Source organism: Panthera onca, chromosome A1 (assembly GCF_046562875.1).
Source record: "Panthera onca isolate mPanOnc1 chromosome A1, mPanOnc1 haplotype 2, whole genome shotgun sequence".
Classification (NCBI taxonomy): Eukaryota; Metazoa; Chordata; class Mammalia; order Carnivora; family Felidae; genus Panthera; species Panthera onca.
In genome coordinates, this window is record NC_138339.1 from 51,321,135 (window position 1) to 51,342,175 (window position 21,041).

A 21,041-nucleotide genomic window follows, 5' to 3' on the forward strand; every position below is an offset into this window, starting at 1 on the left:
TTAGCAATATCCACAGTCAAACCCACTGCGTTAAGATAAAACTCACCTGGATCATTACATGAAGCCTTGAAATTACATATTTTAAGGGACTTTTTGCTTTGCCCTGTTTAAATCTTTCTGAACCTTAGATTTCAAACTTTCAAAAATATCTGAATGAACAAGTTCATTAATCTGAAACAAATACCCAAAAAAATATTTTAATTCCTTAAAACCCCTCAATCACGCTATGAACGTCTTTCAACCTGTTATAATCAAAGAATTTTAAAAATAGTATAGTTGTTTCTGTTTGCAGGAAAGAATATGTTCTATTCAAGTGCAACATTGTTTTTTTCAATTGTGTGTTTATTATAATCAAAAAGCATTGACTGAGTTCCCCAGAAGAAATTCTACTTGCTTTTGCAGAAATCAGTGCATAAATCATAGAAGTCCATAACCTTAAGGAAGCTGACAGATTATGGATTTTAATCTCCATTAATTCCATAGGTAACTAAGAGATTTCAAATTGGATTACTTAGAATTACACAAAAAGTTGCTCTACTTAAAATTTTCAATTTTCCATGTCAAATTGATATTGCATCAAATTTAAAGGTAAGTTAGACACACACAAAAAAATGAAAGCAACTTGAAAAGTCTTGGGATAAACTTGCCTCCACAGGCAATCAGATCTATTTTTCACTAAAAATGAAAAGCTAAAAATGGAAAGTTAAATCTACATGGACCATGTAGAAAAACAGTGATCTAAATTACTAGCCCCAAAAGCAAGGATACCTGAGGCAGAAGACCAGGTGGAAGAGAGACTGGTTGTAATTACAAGAACCATGTGATGAAATATTAAGGCTAAAAATGAGGAAAATTAAACCCACACGTTTATGAGAAATTGGCGGGAAGAGTGTCTCAAATCTAGAAGCACATCAGACCTATATGCTATAAAACTTCATTTTAAGATTATGAGGATCACTTACTTGAATTTCATCTATACTCAGATATTTTCTCTGATAGGACAAATACGAAAATAAAAGTTTGATTTTTTTCATCTCCTCTACACACTAACAAATAATTTTCTACCATCTTGAAATTTTTCAAAGCTTTTTGAGAAACACACACAAATAATTTGGATTTAGTCGATTTTATTTACAGCTTTTTTTTTTTTTTTTTACATTTCAGAACATTACACAATTACATTTTCTCATTTTCTGACCTGCAAACAGATACCTTAAACGGAAATATCTTTTAAAAATTATCAAATTAGGTACATCCAAAATGCAACAATTACACATATGACAATTAATTCACAAAGTGTAATTTACCAGGACGTATCCTAAGAATTTAGGAACAGCCAGTCAGGAGAAATCTGACCAAATTTAGCAATCAACTATTTACACATCCAAAGACAAACCTACCTAAACTCCCAAACCAGAAATTTGAAAGTTTTTGTTAAATCCCCATTGGACAAAAGAGAGTGATGATTCAAAAACCTAGTCAGCCTTGAAAGTCTTAACCCCAAATACCGGGCTCTTTCCCCAGTCTGCAACTGAATAGCAAGCATCTCAGTCTGTCAAACACCTAAGTATCAAACTCTTGCGCCATTATGCACATAGAAAGGCTAAGTGTTCATTAATTAAAAACAAGACGTCATTAAATATCCACACTATTACCACCCCCCGCCCCCAGCTCACCAGCCCTTACTGCAATCCCAAATATGCAACCTGTGTCACATAGTGACAGGCTCTATCTTATATATATATATATATATATACACACATACATATATATGTGTATGTGTGTATGTATGTATATATGTATGTATGCATATACACACATATATGTATGTGTGTGTATATATATAAATATACACACATACAGTACAAGGTACAAATGGCAATTAACAGTCCCTGCAAAAATTCATTTTCAGTTGAGGCTATGGCTCCTATGCCTTGGGATGGTTTGACTTCAAAACTGAAAAATACTGCTGAAATCTCACTTCCTTAAGACAAATTGATTGCTTGTTCAATTTTAGCTTCTCAGTCTAAAAATGGCTATAAGGTAAGTATAAAAAAGCAGCCAACTGAGTACAATTTCTCTCTCCGATTTGGCCAAGCTATTTTGTAGAAGTTACTCCTAACTAGACTAGAAAATCTGTGGCGCCTTCCGATGGTTCTTGCCTACCTTACTGTCCATGTTCACGTTTCAAACTGTGTCAACAGAGCCCGCACTTCAGGGGTCAGCTGCTTGGCAGCCTTAGCCGCCTCTGTGATAGCCTTGCGATACAGGCCCTTTCTCTTCTTATTAAAGCGTGACTGGAAGTTTTCTAAAAAGGGGGAGAGTTGCGAAAGAGCAAGAAAAGAGGTTGTTGGAGACCCAAACCATGAAATACGGGCCTCCTGTCGGACTAAAAGGCCGCTATCTTTCCGGCTCACAGTTATAGTAAGAATACGGGCTGGCCACCAAGGAAAGCCATAGATCTTGGCCCAAACAATGTCCCCTACACATATGGTCCTGCCATCTGGTGTGACGCATTTAGAGACGTTTTTGGAAAAGACTTTCATTTTCAAGGAATTACTGAGCTTTTTCTCTTCCTTTGAAGAGGAGGAAGTGGAGGAGGTGGAAGGTGCATGCATACTGCCTGGAGGAAAATCAAAGCTTTCAGAAGAACTACACTCAGAGTTGGAGGATTTCAAATCATCTGTGCTATCAATGCTACACACGGAAGCACTGGAAGAGTCAGGTTTCTTTTGATTTAGGGTCATGTAAACAGAGATACTGCTTTTGCTGCCCTTTTTGCCCAGTGTCTGTGGTTCATCCCGCTCACCAGGCACAAGCACGTCATTGGTGTCCTGAACCTCACTGCTGGCCTCTTCGGGGCCTTTTGAGGGACTCTGATTTTCTGAAGGGGCCTCACCTGCTGAGCGGGTGGAGGTGCAGCGAGACTGGGGCTTGGGTGCCATCTTGCCACTCCGCATTTTCTCAAGTCCTGTCTTCAAAGAAGAGTCATTCTCTTCGTTCCTGTACCTCTGTGGTTTTAAACGAACCCGGGGTGGAAGGGAACCTGAGCTAGGACTCTGATATCGACGTGTGAAATGGACTTTTGAGTGTGCATTTTTGGATGTAGAGGTTTCGCTCTGCTTCTTCTGTGCCTTTTCTTTGGCAATTTTCAACACTTCCCGAGCTTTTGCATGATCCATGTTCTTACTCTGGAGCACTTTTTTAGTACTTAACTGAGCTTTTGATGTATTTGCCTGAGCAGAAACTTTGACTACTCTGCCTCTGCTGTGAGCAATGCTGGAAACCTTAACCACAGTATTTCTTCTCTGGCTTTCATTTTGGTTTTTCCCATCCACTTTATGGTCAGTTTTCAGTTTTTTGTTCACAGTAGTTACACTTTCGTTTTTCCGTTTCTTGTCTTCGTATTTAGAAGAGTCACTTGCACTGCTACCTTTTCTAATTTCCTTTTTTTCAGCAACAACACTGTTTTTACATTTGTCACACAGGACTTGCCTGGGTCGTAGTTTAATAGCATTCATTATTGAAGTAGGCTCTTCCCTGTACATTTTTCGTTTGGGTCGCTTGATTTTCCGAGGAGGTGGCTGAGGTATTGACTGGTTATATGTGTCCCTGATAAACAAAGGGGGAGGATAAGGTGCTCCTTCATGGAAGAGAGGTGGTGGTTTGCAAGTCCACAGGCTTTCAGCCAGGCTCGGCTCAGGAGGCGAGACTGGAGAAGAGTCATCAGGAACAGCACCGCTCACTTCACGCTGGACTTCCGTCCCTCCTTGGAATGTATTACTTTGGAGCTGCATGGCTTCAGGTTTGTCCTTATATTCCCTTTTGGGAAATACTGTCACAGGGATCCCATGGGGCCCAAACCTTGGAAAGAAATGACAGAAAAAAACAAGTCATTAAGTAAGGGTCTAAGATTCAGTTTCTTAAACTGCAACAACACCTAATGTGTGTTTGTATGGCTTTCCTGAAAACTATTTCATATTAAAGAATAAAAACAAATACCAACTGACCACCTCACCCCCAAAATCCCAAAGCCCTTCAATTTTTCATTGGTCCCATATCTGAGGGCTAAACAGATTCTATGTCTAGGTATAAACTCAAACGATTGTTCTAAGCAGTGCCAGAATAACTGAGATTATTTAAAATAGACCTTTCAGTCTTGGATCAGAAAGGCATTCATTCTATCAGATAGCTTAATATGAAATGACATTGGATATTACATTCGCTGGACTACGGACAAGTCTAGTAAATGCGACTATGAATCTGCAACATACATCTCTCTCTCTGGTTATATGAGCTTTCAAAAGCTTCACAAAACAAATTCAGCCTTAACTACCCCAAAACACTGAATCAGTAAAACCCCATCTCAACTTTGTTTAATCACTAAAGACTCAAAGACAGCTGTGCTCCTTTACTCATCTTGCACCCTAACTCTTCAGCCCTTCATCTACCTCCTGCCCCGCAAAATCATAAAAATATGAGACATTCAGATGCTCAAGTTAGCACACAAGCAGACAGGTATAGAGCTGTGGCCTTCTAACTGTTTAAAACACACATCACACATTAAAAAAGTATTTTCACACTGCAATCTAAAACATTTATGTATACATGCATGTATACATATATAAATAGACACTTATGCCACAGTTTCACTAAATACCTTTAACCTCATATTATGTGATATGACACATTACATGGATTTTAAAACTGGTCCCGACCAAATTTGCAAAGCACTGGTACAGAACACGAATCTTTACAATTCTCCGTTTCTAATAAAACAGGGGTCAACATGACCTTGTTTCTCATGTAGACTTAGAAATCACTGTGGTTTAATCCTCCTGGGCTAAACATCAAGAACTCTTAAAGCTAAACTTGCCACACTCAGATTCCTGCACATAAAAATAAAGTCACACTACCAAAAAAATGTCATCATATACATGTTAACACATTACTTTTAAGCACTATTTGATGCTGTTTGAATACCAGTGAATACAATTCTAATGTCAATCCTTTAAGGCAGAGGTGCTTGGAACCCACGGACCGGCTTCAGGCAGCCTGAACTCATAAGATGCAAATGTTTTACATGTCTGTTTTTCATAAGAATGAGTCTTGGTTCTCATACTCTCTACTCTCTAAAATGTCCTTATGTCCCCCAAAGGGTTCAGAATATCTCTGTTGGGAAGAAATGTTGAGATTACATTCTTAGGACTATAAACACACCCAAACACGGACAGGGATATAGTAAGAGCCAACACCACTAAGTTCTATCTGGTTCTAACACCCAAATCATTTTCTTCCTGAAGTCTTCTATTTGGTGACCACAAACCAACAGTTTGAGAGAAATACTTACAAACTACAAAGGAAGAGGAAAGCTTTTACCTAGGGTGGGACAAATTTGAATCTGGGCTAATCCACAAAGGACACTCTCCTCTATCAGACTCTGCCAAGTGGCTTTCTATTCTAGTATCTGGTACTTAATGTTGGCTTCCTATTTACTAGCAAGGCACTCTGGGCATTTAGCCTGTTCTCTTATATGCTCAATGACCACTTTTTCAAGATGACAGAACAAGACAGGTGATTCTTGGATTTTATCATAGAGCTATATAAAACAATGTAACTTATCTAAGGTGAGATCCACAATTGGTATTAGCAATAAAATTTCTACCACTTAAGAAGCTATCATTTTGCCCCCCTGCACTCTCACATGGTGTTTTCACAGTGGAACAAAAAAAAAAAACATGCCATTCCTTTATTAGGCATAACTAAAACCATAATCATCCTAATGTCTGAGGTAAACTTTCACACCTGTTCTTACCAACTCTATATCCATAGGTGTTACTAAACCTCACCAGATAATAGTTTTTGTGTAAATGGGTAACACTATTTCCTACCACTAAGGATTCAGGTAAGGATTAACAGGAAAATGTCAGCCATTTTTCTTGACTAAAATTTACTTCATTTAATTAATTTGATCCTATTTTCAACTAATTTACTAGACTTAAGGAACATTTCTATAACCTTAATTTATAATCTCAAAGTGGGATGATCTAGCCAATTATTTTAGAACTTTATATCAAATAAGCTGTGGAATCTGATATTTTTCCTCAGAGAGTTTAATAAAAACATTAACTTCATACCTGGGGTTTTTCCCTCGCCTTTCCCTCTTAAGCATATAAAATACAAGCATTAAATGTTTTTTTTACTAACACAGGAAGGCACTTCATTGTGTAATATGGCACTGAAAGAGGGGGTGGGGGTGGGGGGAGCCAAGCTGGTAACTGTGAGTGGTGCAAGACTGGCAAAAGCAGAAAAATATTTGTTAAGGAAACTTTCTCAAAGGACCAGAAAGATTAAATCACTTTAAGAAGAAAAGGGGTATCAATGTACCACTCCATCTCAGTTGTCTCCCTAATATGTCTCCCTAACATGGGCAACACTTAGTAACTAAGGGTGGAGATGCTGGTTGAGATATCAATTTCTAGGATCACAACTATGATTTAAATTTTTAAAATCAGAGTGTAAATATATGAAACTGCAATGAATCCGTTTCATCTATGTATGTATATACAGATGCTCACATAAAATATATTTGTAACTATGCTCAAAAGTTTGAAAACCACTAATTTACGATACTGTAACCTTAATAAGAATATAAAGTAGCTACAAAACTATACCCTCTTGGGGCACCTGGCTGGCTCAGTCAGTAGAGCATGTGACTCTTGATCTCAGTCAGAGTCATGAGTTCAAGCCTCAGGTTGGGCATGGATTTAAAAAAAAAAAAAAAAAAAAAAAAGGTCATGCCTTAAAAAAAAAAAATCACAAAATCTAATTTCTCAAAATCTGCAACATAATACTCTGTGGTGGTTGAAAATGGAGATTCCTAAGCCCTTGCCACAAGGCAATCCTAAGACCCTCCCCTAGGGTGGAAAGCAGAATTTAAATTTTTAACAAGAACTTTTGCTTTAGCTTTTTCTAAGGTGAAGGTATTTAGGTCTCCTTTGAGTGTTCAAAGGGTGACCTCAGCAGAGAAAGACTTCAATCACGGAGAGGTGAAGGCTGACTAACATCCCTTGCCTGAGCTTTTTCTAAAAGAACTTTTCACAAATACTTGAGTAATAAATAAGACACAAAGCATCTTTCCTCTTTTCCTCACCCCTTCTTTGTGCAGCACGAAGGTATTAATGTATCAGGGACTCATCCTAACCCTTACCTATTTTCAGTAATCTTTAACCACTACCCAAAAACTCTAAAGGAAAAATATTCAGGTATTATAGCTTAATTAAAAATAGCGCCTGGGTACCTTGGCTGGTTCAGTCAGTAAAGTATCCCAACTTTGGCTCAGCTCATGATCTCATGGCCTGTGAGTTCAAGCCCCTGCAGTGGGCTCTGTGCTGACAGCCTGGATTCTGCTTCAGGTTCTGTGTCTCCCTCTCTCTCTGCCCCTCCCCTGCTCGCTCTCTCTCGCTCTCAAAAATAAGTAAACCTTTAAAAAAAATTAAGAAAAAAAGAAAAAGCTACTGGGGCACCTGGCTGGCTCAGTTGGTGGAATATGTGACTTTGGATCTCAGGATTGTGAGTTTGAGCCTCATGTTGGGTACAGAGATTACTTTAAAAATCTTTTAAAGAAATTAATAATAAAAATAAAAATAATCTTTTAAAGAGGTGCCTGGGTGGCTCAGTCAGTTCAGCACCTAACTTTAGCTCAGGTCATGACCTCGTGGTTTGTGAGTTTGAGCCCCACATCGGGCTCTGCACTATCAGAGTCTGCTTGGGATTCTCTCTCTCCCTCTGCCCCTTCCCCACCTAAGCTGGCTCTCTCAAAATAAACTTTAAAAAAATTTGGTTTTTAATCTTTTAAAAACTTTTTTAAAAAATAAAAATAGCTTCCGAGGAAAACCAGGTGAAGTACACCAGAGACCTCTCTGAACTATCTTGGCAAATTCCTGTGAATCTATAAAATTAAGTTTTAAAACTAGTTATCTTCTTAATAATTTTGGAGTAATGAATGCCAAAATCTTGAGGAGGGAGAATACTGGTGCTTGTTATTTTGTGTCAAGGCAAGAAAGAAAGGAAAAGTATCCTCAGCTAATGTAAAGGTGAAACCAATGTAATATAAAGTATTTAATACAGCAAAATTCAAAATGTGACTATTAGAGGAATGATAAGAATGTTTTCTAATATTTGGGTTCTACTTTAGAGGTCTGAATTCCATGGAGGATTCTAGCTTTGACTTAATGAAGCTCTTAATCACCCACTAATAAAATTATGATATTTGCTTGCTTAAGATTTCTAGCATTACCAATCAATCCTATACCTAAATTAGGCATCACTCCTTAGAGTAAAAATTATCATTCAAATTCCCTTCCCACAGGAACACTTCAAACAAAGCAAAAAATGTTTACCAACAACTCTTACCTCTTATTCTGAAAGTGTTTTTTAAATGCCGGTATTTTGTTTATCTGCATTAACTTCACAGCAACCTCAATCACCTCATCTCTGACCTAGGATTATACTCTTTTCCTTCCTGTTTACAACAGCTTAACAGTGCACAACTGATTCTCATTTTCTTCCTTCAAATTCTGGTTGCCAAGCTCCAACTGTAGGAGGAAATTCTTTTAAAAATATTGTACAGTAAAAATAAAGAAAAAACTAAGGTATTACTATTTTAGGCAAGCAAACAGGGGTCCCGAGGAATTCAACACTCAGAAAATAATTCAGGAGGTTAGCTGAGACAGACCCCAGTGTTCTGGCTGAACCAGACCTCCCTCCAATAAACAGAAAACAAAAAGAAACTTTTCCTTCCCAGAATTATGTTCTCTTAAAGAATCTACAGTAGGGAAAAATTATATGCAGTTAACCACTTGAAAAATAATAATCCTGATTTATTTCAACTCAAGTAGATGTTTTCAGAAATTACTTCTTCCTTAAATTAGCAACAGGCTAACTCATAAAGGAGGAAACCATAAAGCACGATTTTGGTTCACATTACATCTCTGGAGATTGGTTATCATGTCAAAATTTAATCTTAGGACAAATGAAATTAATAAGCTGTACACAACAGAAAATTTTACAAAATAAAAATGTGCCTCTAAGCCCCCCAAAATTAAAACTTCACGCCTGTACACACAGTTCTGGGTATATATCCAAAATAACTGAAAACAGGGTCTCAAAGAGATAATTGCACACCCGTGTTCATAGCAGCATTATTCACAATAGCTAAGAAGTGGAAACAAGCCAAGTGCCCATCAAAAGACAGATGGGTAAATAAATGCGGTATGTACATACAATGGAATATTATTCAGCCTTAAAATGTAAATTGTCACATGTTACAACATAGATAAAGATAAACCTTGACATTATGCTAAGTGCAGTAAGTCAAAACAGATACCATATGATTCCACTATAAGACATCTAAGTCAGTCAAATTCAGAGAAACAAAGTAGAATGGTGGTTGTCAGGGGCTGGGGGAAGGGGAAATGGGGAGTTATTTCATGGGTCTAGAGTTGTAGTTTTAGAAGACTGAAAAGTTCTGGAGATCTGTTTCACAACGATGTGAACCTACTTAACACTAGTTACGGAACTACACACTTAAAACTGGTTAGGATGGAACACAATATGCGCCTTTTAAAATTTAAAAAGAATTTTTAATTATATATCTACCTAATACAGAAGGGAAAAGTTTGATGAGCAGTATATTTTCATGGTAGTAATGGAATGATTAGTGCAAGGGAAAGAGTCACTACACTGAGGAATAACAGAACAATACCTTGACCTGAGGACAATCCAAGTGAACAGCACCAATGAGGGCAAATAAGGATTATGTGCCTGCAGACGTGGCGCCCTGAGAACACCGCCCTGCCTGTATAGCTTGAACCTCACGTAAGCAACTATCAGACAAACCAATATTGAGGAACAGTCCCTATTACATGTAGCCTATATTATATGGCAACTAAATACAATACATGGTCATTTACTGGAGGAGGAAAAAAGCTTTAAAGGACATTATTGGGAAAATTGACAAAATGAAATATGGGCTGCAAATTAAAGTCCTCTGTGAATGTTTCCTGGATTTGAAAACTATATTGATTTAAGAAATGAATGCACAAGTATTAAGAGGTAAAGGACAATGATGTATGCAACCTACTCTCAAAATAGTTCAAGAAAAAAATACATTGAAAGAATAATAAAGCAAACATGGCAAAATGCTAAAAAATTAGTGAATCTAGATAAAGGGCTTATAAGAGTTCTCTGCTGTGTTTGAAATTATTTTAAGATAAAAAGGTTTTAAAAATTAATTGGGGCACCTGGGTGGCTCAGTCGGTTAAGCGCCCGACTCCGGCTTAGGTCATGATCTCGCAGTTTGTGAGTTCGAGCCCCGCATCGGGCTGTGTGCAGACAGCTCAGAGCCTGGAGCCTGATTCGGCTTCTGTGTCTCCCTCTCTCTGCCCCTTCCCCACTTGCGCTCTGTCTCTCAAAAATAAATAAACATTAAAAAAAATTTTTTAATTAGTTTTTAAAAGGTATAATCTTAAATTTAGTTCACCTCAACTCCACCAAAACATTTAAGCAAAGAAGGTACATAAAAAAGAAAAATTGGAGGCACCTGGCTGGCTCAGTCAGTAGAGCACTCAACTCTCGTTCTCAGGGTCATAAGTTCAAGCCTCACACTGATTCGGAGCCTACTTAAAAAAAAAAAAACTTGTCCTACTTAAGCAGAAATGCCAACAAATGCACTTCAAGTACCACTAAGCACAAAATCTATATTCAGATACAACTATGCTAATTATTCACAGTATAAAACCAAGCCTCAGTCCTAGAACCCAACTTCAGTAGGCAAGACCAGAATGTAATACTTGTTGCCAAAAGAAACTACAGACTTGAGAGGGAAGAAATCACAGTGGATTAGTGACCAGGCAATGAGCTTTGTAGGAAATGGCCTACACCGAGAAGGACCTAGACAGATTTACTGAAGAGTGAAACAGGGAGTGGTAAAAAGTGGTTACCCATTTGTGAATGCTGGTAACCAATTTAAGCTGGTTTAAAAAAGTGAAACACTGGGACGACTGGGTGGCTCAGTCGGTTAAGTGTCCATCTTCGGCTCAGGTCATGATCTCACAGCTGGTGGGTTTGAGCCCCAGGCCAGGCTCTGTGCTGACAACTCAGAGCCTGGAGCCTGCATCAGATTCTATGTCTCCCTCTTTCTCTCTCTGCCTCTCCCCCACTTGTTCTATCTCTCAAAAATGAAAGAAAGGAAGAAAAAGAAAGAAAGAAAGAAAGAAAGAAAGAAAGAAAGAAAGAAAGAAAGAAAGAAAGAAAAGAAAGAAAGAAGGAAGAAAGAAACAGTGAACAGGTGTCACAAAAAAATCAGCAGATGGCAAGATGCACTAGGAGTCACCACAGAGCAACCTGATTCCCTATTCCATAGGAGAGAGGTAAGAATTCAGCTTACACAGGGAATAACAAAGATAATCCATCTGGCGGAAAGAGAACGCATGCCAGAGACACTGTGCATGAGGGAGGGCACTGCTATGAAAGTTCGGTGACAGGATGGTGAAGGGAGAAAACTAGTCACTTAAAACAAAACCAAGAAAGGGGCACCTGGATGGCTCAGTCCACTAAGCATCTGACTTTGGCTCAGGTCATGATCTTGAGGTTCCTGAGTTCCAGCCCTGAGTTGGGCTTTCTGCTGTCAGCATAGAGCCCGTTTTGGATCTTCTCTCTCTCTCTCTCTCTCTCTCTCTCTCTCTCACTCTGCCCCTCTCTCTTGCTCTCTGCCACTCCCCCACTCACACTCTCAAAACTAAACATTTTTTTTAATTGCCCCCCCGCCCCCCCCAAAAAGGACAAGACCAATGAAGGCTTCTGATTGTACAGTGATAGGATCAGAAGGGTCTCCATCATTTTGATAAAACTTTAGCTCAGAGACTACCTGGGTGGCTCAGTCAGTTAAGTAACTGACTGTTGGTTTCAGCTAGGGTCATGATCTCACAGTCACAGGACCAAGGTCCAGCTCTCCCCCCCCCCCAACCCACCTCTGCTCTTCCCCTGCTTGTGCTTTCCCTCTCTCAAACAAATTTTAAAAAATAAAAACAGGCTCAGCCATGCTAGTCTGGTTCTATCATTTAATAAGTGTAAAGAAAAGCACAAAATTATATTCTTTTCCCTCACTGAAATATGTCATTCTCAAAGCTAAGCCCTATTCAATGTTTTAAAAGCATATAGAGTAAGTAGAAACACTATAAGGACTAAATTTCTCTGAGACTGTAACTTTTTCTTCATGACAAAGCCCAAAATTTCCTCAAAAGCCATTTGCCCCAAGCGGCAGTGCGTAAAAAAAAAAAAAAAAAAAAATACACGACACCATATATTTTGCAAGCATCTCCTACTCATTCCCTAGTAAAATGTAAATGTCACTCTTCTTTATTAAAAAGGCCAAGTTATACGTCACAGATATCACCTGAAGCTTCTACGGTCCTTTTAAGGTGTTTTAAAGGTAAAGATTACACTGCAACATAACAGGATTTAGGGTGAGTGTCTAGTCAAGCAAACCCATATTGCTTACATCTGCCACTTAGTTAACACATATAGCACTTACTATATGCTAACAACTATTCTAATATATACTTATTTTCACTAATTGATTTCATCACCACAACGCTTTTAGTGAAGTGTTAGACCTGTCCCCATTTTAGACAGGGTTAAGTGATCTTCCCACGATCACACGGCTGGTACGTAGTAGAGCCAGTACATGAATCCGTGCAGTTAACCAAAGTCAGGTTCCTAACTGCTGCTGCTACGACCACCACCTCCGTTTCATCAAGTTACTTATCCTCTTTCTTCCACCTCCACTCCCCACTAAGGGAGTGGAAGAGCTGACAGCTCCATATGCTCTTTTCAGAACCCTGTGGAGATAGACAGGCTTCCCAGTTCAGAATTTTTCTGGTTTTTGAGATAACAAGCAGCCTATCATCAAGCATATTAATACTTCAGCAATGAAATGAAAGAAAATTCACACTAAATGGGATAAGTAGATGTAAAGGTTTGATAGATAAATAGATGAAATAGTCACCAAAAAAGTAACAAAAAAGTTCAGTTTTAAGAGCTTTTTCGATACTGGAACTGCAGTTAAGTAACTTCAAAGAACTGTCATCTAGATTGAGAATATGCATAATCGCTCACCTTAGGGCCTAGAACATAATAAGTAGGCACAATATATGGTAACTATTAAAGTTAAAATGTATTCATTTTATTAAATATAAGTGAATATGGATCATGTTTTTAATTAAAAACTACAAGTATTAAAAGAGCAATCTGCAGGGACTATGGGTACCCAAATGGGCAAGGAGGGAGGGAGGATGACTTTAGCAACAGAAAAACAAAACATGCACCAATTATGAACTAGAATCCCAGGAAATATCTTTTAAAATTAACTGGTAGGGAGAGAGGCTGCATAAAAATTTTTAAGTAACATCTAAATTAAAAAAATATACTCAATCTTTGAAAAGTCTATTCAACCCTCTTATAAAATATGGATAGCTTTTGGAGGGGTCAGGGAGTTAAACACTAATAATTTCGATTTTAAGCTCCCAATCATGTACCTTCAACCAATCCTCTAAAAACCTACCTGGATAACTAAGTTTGGAAATAAAGATGGAGAGAACTCTGGATAGACTTATGCTTCAGTCTTTTTTTTTTTTTTTTTTTTTTAATTTTTTTTAATGTTTATTTATTTTTGAGAGAGAGAGAGAGAGAGAGAGACATAGTGCAAGCAGGGGAGCAGCAAAGAGAGGGAGACACAGAATCTGAAGCAGGCTCCAGGCTCTGAGCTGTCAGTACAGGGTCTGATGCAGGGCTCGAACCCACAAACTGCGAGATCATGACCTGAGCTGAAGTCAGAAGCTTAACTGACTGAGCCATCCGGGCGCCCCTATGCTTCAGTCTTTTTCAAAGTAAAAATAGTAATAAAATCTGTATGGTAGTCAAATTATTTAACTCCTTAATAGTAAACTCTTGATTTTTTTTTTAAATGTTTATTTTTGAGAGAGTGTGCACAAGCTGGGGAGAGAGACGGACAGAGGATTCGAAGCAGGCTCTGTGCTGACAGCAGGGAGCCCAGTGAAGGGCTCGGAACTCAGGAAGCATGTGTCAAGTCAGCTGCTCAACACCAGTCAAGAGCAGACAAATCTTGACTTCACTTTTATACATCACGTGCAGCAACACAGTTGACATTTTCCCAAGAAAATGAACACTGGTATCAAAGGATCCTTTTCATTAATGTGAACACTCATCAGTTTGCAAACTTTATATTATGAATTCTAAGTACTTTTAATATCTCTTTTGTATTATGTCTAATGGGGTCCACCACACAGAGGCCTAAATGATTTCTCAACAGACTTTTTTAAGACAATTTATTCAATTTATTTTTCTATTCGTATTTTACCAAAAACCGGCTGTTCAACAACTTACAATATTTTAGTCTTCAAATTATTTTCCAATTAAGCTATTCAGTAGTTGGCAAAACATCCCAGGACCATATATGAAGTAACCCCATTTCCAAAAATGTCCAAAGTATTCACTAAATTGGAGTGAAGAGCAATCCCGCCCCCCCTTTTTTTTTTAAGAGACAGAGCAAGCCAGGGAGAGGCGCAGGAGAGATGTAATTTCAAGAAGGCTCCACTCCACCCTCAGCTCGCAGCCTGATGTGAAGCCCTTGAACCCACAACCCTAAGATCACACCCCTAGGCGAAACCAAGAGTCAAACACTCAACCAAACCACCCAGGCGCTCCAAGCAATTCATTTTTTTTTTTTTTTTAAGTTTACTTATTTGAGAGAGAGAGCACACACGCACAAGCAGGAGAAGGGCAGAGCAAGAGGGAGAGACAATCCCAAGCAGGCCCTGTGCTGTCAGCACCGAGCCCCGACACGGGGCTCGAACTCACAAACCTGAACTGAAATCATGACCTGAGCCTAAATCAAAAGTCAGATGCTTAACTGAGTTAAGTTAACTCAGTCTCAGTTAACTCAGATGCTTAACTGACTGAGCCACCTGGCACCACTCATCCCCCAGCAATTCATATTTTAAAAGCAAGCAACTATTGCCCAGTTGAGAGAAGAACAAGGAATCTATCATTTCTACCCACCCCATCAAAATCTTAAGCTAAATGGTAATGATAAAAACAGTGAAGTGTATTAGACTTAGACCATGATTGTTTTCCAATCTTAGAGAATTGCATATTGTTCAAAAAGGGCATCTGTAAACTACCTACTAATATCTACCACTTAGAATTTCAGGCAATTTACTTAATCTCTCTGTGCCTTAGTGTCTTTATCTGTGAAATGGGGATTAGCGGAATTTACTTCATTGGATTTTCCAGAGAGTCAAGTGAAAACAATGTATACAAAGTGCTTGGCCTAGGACCTAGTTTAAGAGTGGGAAATACATAGTGGCTACTGTTAATTACAGAAAGTAAAGATTGGCAACCTTCCTAGAAGATGGGAATATGCAGACAGTGAAATCAAATATTTCGGAGGTATGAGTTTTAAAAAGCTAAAAACCACTATTCTATTTTAAGGTGACTATATAAAACTGGTCCAAGGAAAAAAGATAAAAGTTATAGACTACTAAATTTCTAGTGGTTAACCAGATTTAGGATACCTATTTGCCAGTTCTATACTAAGGATCTAGATTTGCCACCCAAGTGGCCCATCTCCACATGTACTGCTTACTTTGTAATTACATCCCAATCAAAATTAACCAGTAACTTTTAAAACAGGTTTAACAAATTTATGGTCCTACTATTTTGGCAAAACCACTCCTTAAATATTAGTTATCTCCAAATATGGTACAAGAATCACCTGCATCAGAATCATCTTGGTTAAAACTGCAAATTGGAGCTTAAGCACATTTGTTTGGAGAACCACTGCCCAACATGTTTAGCAAAAACATTCTTTTAAATCCACCCAGTGTAACTTAACCTCCACTTACTCTCTTGCAAGATCAGACACTAACTAGAGCAAGCTCTGTTCTGCTGGTAATGTGTGCCTGAATTAATCTGGAATTTAGGAAGAACAGGGCCAATATCAAGAAATAAGGATGTACTTCATAGGCACAAACAACTATGAAGAACTTTTTTTTTAATCAATGTGACATCAACTCAGCCATAACAGAGAAGATGAGCACATACTACACAAACTCTTTAATAGCTCCCCACAGAAAAACAGATCTTAGGAAGATTAAGCCGATTTTCATCAACAACTTTGCTTTAAAACAGTATATAGTGAAGTATGGTCTGTCTTACATATAAAAGGCTGAAAATTAGCCTCATTAGAAACCCCAAGTCCAATAAAACATGCCTGGCATAGTTTGTGTCTACATCTAGTTTATCTAGTTTATAAAATTTAGCTTTAAAATCTGTTTTTAATAGCATGATGTTACAGGATTCTTTACACTCAAACTAGGTTTTTAATGTCCAACAATTATCACCTCTTAAAAAGAAAATCCTTGCAGTCCAACATGCTATGGAAGAGCGCACTCTCAATACAACATATATATTGATTTAGTAGTGGGTGTCCTAAAACTGTCTGGGTCAGAAAGTAGTTGGCACTTGCCTCTGTGCTATCTTACTATGGGAACCTTTTATCAACACCTTGGGATATAAGCAGTATAATCACCAAAAAAAAAATAAATAAAATAAAAATTTAAGTGTTTTAAATATGTACAACTCAACACAAGCATTCAAGCATACTACTTCAGGACCTAAATTCTCAACCTGGATGCTTAATATAAGCTACTAATACCACTACTCACTGCTTCACCAGAATGGCTGTATATTTTTCCCACCAAAAGTAGAGCTATTGCACCATACGTTTCATGGTCTCTGTAAAGAAAGAAAATCATTGTCTTGGTTTATATTTCCTTAAAAAAAAACAAATAAATTTTCTACAAACTGTTTTAAGAACTTAGTGAAATCTGAAGTTTTTTAAAGAAATCACCTCAATTCTTTTTAATGCAACAGTACCCCATAGACACACACAAGTCAATATTTGTAAAAGGTCAAGTCTAAAATGTAACTAGCTGCAACTTTTAATAAGCATGTACCACAAAATTAAAATGCACAGGGTTTTTAGGCATAAACATTTACTTCATGACTCCTTAATTCATATCAGATCAAATAAAATGGAATTCAGAGAGATTTTTCAGGATTTCAAAGTAGCTTTAGAACTACTTTTTAAGATGTGGAGAGCAGTAATAAACAATTTAAATGATCCCTCTGTGTAGTTAGAAACCATAGGTCCCGGTATACACTGTTCCTTCAGGTAGGGATTGAGAAGGCTGAAACTACGTTTTCAGAAACTGGGGCTGCAGCCTTTTGCCCTCTGCAGAAAATCTTCACTAGTTAAATTTTTCTATATTTGGAGTTATTAAAGTTGGAAGTGTGTTTAAGCGATAGGTCTACAGTGTGCAAGCAGGCAAGTGATACCTGTATCATTTCTACTGACCCAAACTAGGGAAGAGAGGCTTTCGAAAGAGGTCCTCAGGGGACTCTGGCTGTTGCACCTTCAGTTTGCCCCTGAAGGAAAAGAACTACTTTTAAAAATCATGAAAATTCATCCAATGGGATGCAACTGCAAAAAAATCCAGAATGTGGAAAGTTCTGCCAAAGTCAACAGTTTAACAAATAAACTGCAAGGGAATAAATTGAAGAGAACTACCAAAGAAAAACTTATGAAACTCATCAACCAATTACTAAGTATAAACTTTATTTGGATCCTAATTTGAACAAAACTTAGATACTGAGATGTTAATTTTGAGATGCACTATGAAATTTTTACACTGACTGGCCACAGGATAATAGAAAGGAACTGCTGCCATTATTTGGGCTGTGGTAACAACAGTACAATTATGGTTTTAAAGTCCTTATCTTTTCAGAGATCTATACCAAAATTCTTATGGTAAAGAAATAGGTTTAGAATTTGCTTCAAAATAATCCAGTGGAGGTGGGCATATGATGAAAGGAGTGTGACTAAGAATTGATAAACGTCAAAGCAAGAATGATACGTACAAGGAGGTTCATTTCCCATAATAAAATACAAAACAAAATTATGGTACAACCACTGATTTATTATTCTGTCTAAAATAATCACTAAGACAGTTTAGCAACCTGAAGGAATGCTTATTATATAATGCTAAATGAAACAAATGTACTTATGTCAAAATTTCAAAAGCTTAAGGTTAAGGAAGAAAAGGGAGTAAGAAAACCAAACTGAATTTGTGGGTTAGTTGATTATTTTTATCTGCTAGTATTAGATTATTGTCATTACATATTGCTAATGAAATCAGAAGTAGGCATGTAATTTAAACTACCTAAGAGAGCTGGGTATAAAACAACAGTGGAGGAACCTAGAATAAACTAAAGAATGCCTTAAAGGGTATTCAGTTTCATAAATCCTAAGCTACATAAAAGCAGTTTTTAACCAGATATTCAAGTATCTTCATTTTTAGGGTGACCATGTCATTTAAATAGTAGCCAAAGCAAGCTACTTTGAAGATATGAGGAGGAAGTAATCAAACTGGGGTGGTACAGGAAAACCAGACCTCCTGGTCATCCTATTTATTTTACAAAAATACATAAACTGAGGCATGAAGTTTGTTTAATGTTTGGGTTTGTGAACTGCCTAAAGTCAAAATGAATTAGCCTCACAGACTACAGACTGGAGCCCAAAGAAGCATAAAGATTTGCCCAAAGTTACAGTGTTAACTAGAAAGCCTGGCACCAGGAGTCAGACCCCAATTACTCTGACACTCTGCCCAGATCAATCTACTTTTCAGTAAGTGGTAGTACCACTTTCTTTTTTCTTTTTCAATCACATGTGTCCTATTCCTTTTCTCCACAAAAAAGATTCTCCTCAAAAATGTGTTCTTCAATCAAATAACTAAAAATAAGGCAAAAAATAATACAATGACAGGAGGGTGAAGAACATCAAATGCTTACAAAAGCAGACTCCGGATCAATCCATATATATGAAAAGCTGTACACTAGGACTGAACACTTTTCTACACAGTGAACAACTCTTCCAACGTTAAAAGACATTTCTGTACCATTCATATGTCAGAATAAAATAATCAAAAGCATTAACTGGCCCTTTTAAAGATTGAAGAAAACCATGCACATACGTTGAGGCACTTAGGAGTCTCCCAAATGTAATTCTTTCCTGACTGTCTCCTTGAACAAGAACCAAGACTTCAGAGACTGCTTTGTGTTCTGCAATTTACAGCTAAGGAAATGGGGAAGGTGCAGAGCAGAAGGGTCTCATGGCTATTACCTGACTGAAGAATCTGCTTGGCTCCAACACTCATACCCTCTGTATTATCCCATATAACTACTGAAATCAAGATAGGCACTAAATTTCAGAAATCTGCAATTCTTTACTTACTGTTTAAAAGAAAATTTGCCAGCCCAACTGTCTAATATGAAAATAGAAAATGTATAGGCTTCAGAATCAGATCAACCTACACTTGAATCCTTACTTTGCCATAGGCGCACTGACTGGCCAAATTAAATGAACTTCAATTTCCTCCTATATAAATGAAAAATACCACCAGAGTTATAAAGACTAAAGCAAGTGGTACAATGCCTGGTACATAATAAGCACTCAATAGGAAGTTCTTGTTATTTTTAGCCAAAGGTTTAATTAAACAGCCAATTCAAATAGGATACAAACTGTTTTTAAAGCAGCTGATTACTATAGTCATGGTATAATCTATGAACACTATCTCCTGGATCATCAGTTAACCCCAAACTGCACATGCAAGTATGCAATCAAGGTAAAGCACAGATTACAAAATATATGGACAGATCCATTTTTCCAAATTATATTATGAAAAAGAGATACCCAACTAGTCAATCATTTGTCCAATAATAATTCCTTCAAGTGCTAAATTTTAAAAACTCTGTTATTTCCTCACCAATTCCACAACGGCTACCTCCCATATATAAGCTTCCAGAAGGCAGGGACTGTATCTCATAACATTCAAAACACTAAGAGGTGCCTTAGTCACAGATGTGTTCAATAAGTATTTGTTGAAAGGTTGATATGGTTTCCTTAACGACCTTTTAAAAAAAAACTTCAATGACAGAATCCTTTCACTTTAAAACATTAAAATGCAAAAGGTTTGCAATAAAAATACCTCCTTCAAGCAAAGAAATTGCTGTCTATAAGAAGCATGGTTAGCAAAGTAGAACTCAAACAACAAATTGCAATTTCCTATCAAAGAAAATTTTTTAAAATAAAATACCAACACCATGAGCACCTCAACAGAGAAAAGCACTATCCATTCCATTGCCAGGAACAACTTACCTTTTTGCACCTTCCTTTTGCAGATTTGAAATCCAGATTCTCACACAATCACTGGCCTTCATTTCTGTTTGATTCAATAGCATACACACTACTGAGTCTCTCTCCTTCACTATTAAACACATCAGTAGAAAGCACACTGGTCTTATTCTGCTTTCTAACTATGAAAACAAAAGTGCAAAAAGTCCTAATCCAAAATTCTCAAAAAAAGAAAAACCAAAAAAAAAAAAAAAAATTTGAGATTACACAATGTACAGAAGTAATTAATTGTAAAGGCTCTGGCTCCCATCTTCCCCCCTGCCCAAACACCCTACTTCAACATTTCTTTTTTTTTTTTTTTTTTTTACAAGCGCTTTCAGTATTTTAAATGTTTTTTTTTTTTTTTCTCCCAAATAGGAAAAGGACTCTGGTATCTTGATGGGAGGACAAGAAATTTAAAATAAAACATATTAAAATAAGCCATTTCCAAACAGGTGAGATACCCATCAGAGTGTGTGCTGTTGCAGGAAACAGAATGGAGAGCCGTGAATGGGAGTCTCTGCACTTCATATCTGCAAAAGAAGAGAATAAAAAGATTAACTTTACTCTAGACTTAGAATACCTTCTTTACCTGTTTAAAGCAATGCCCTTTAACATTTTAAATCAGAGATGAAAATGACTAAGACAAAGGCTTATGGGTGAACTC

General features: G+C 37.4%; 1 protein-coding gene across 19 annotated transcripts in view; it reads right to left on the reverse strand.

Moving 5' to 3' along the window:
* The window catches only part of PWWP2A (PWWP domain containing 2A), a 128,491-nt gene that overhangs the window by 13,433 nt on the left and 94,017 nt on the right, over positions 1 to 21,041 (reverse strand). For 11 of the 19 annotated variants that reach the window (XR_009610763.3, XR_013555419.2, XM_060634898.3 and 8 more), the window contains exon 2: positions 2,900 to 3,864. Coding sequence is in view for 17 of the 19 variants with exons in the window: in XM_060634898.3 (XP_060490881.2) it covers positions 2,900 to 3,864 (965 nt within the window). In the remaining 2 variants the exon portion in view is untranslated. The other 8 variants (XM_060634883.3, XM_060634882.3, XM_060634881.3 and 5 more) reach the window with 5 other exon arrangements.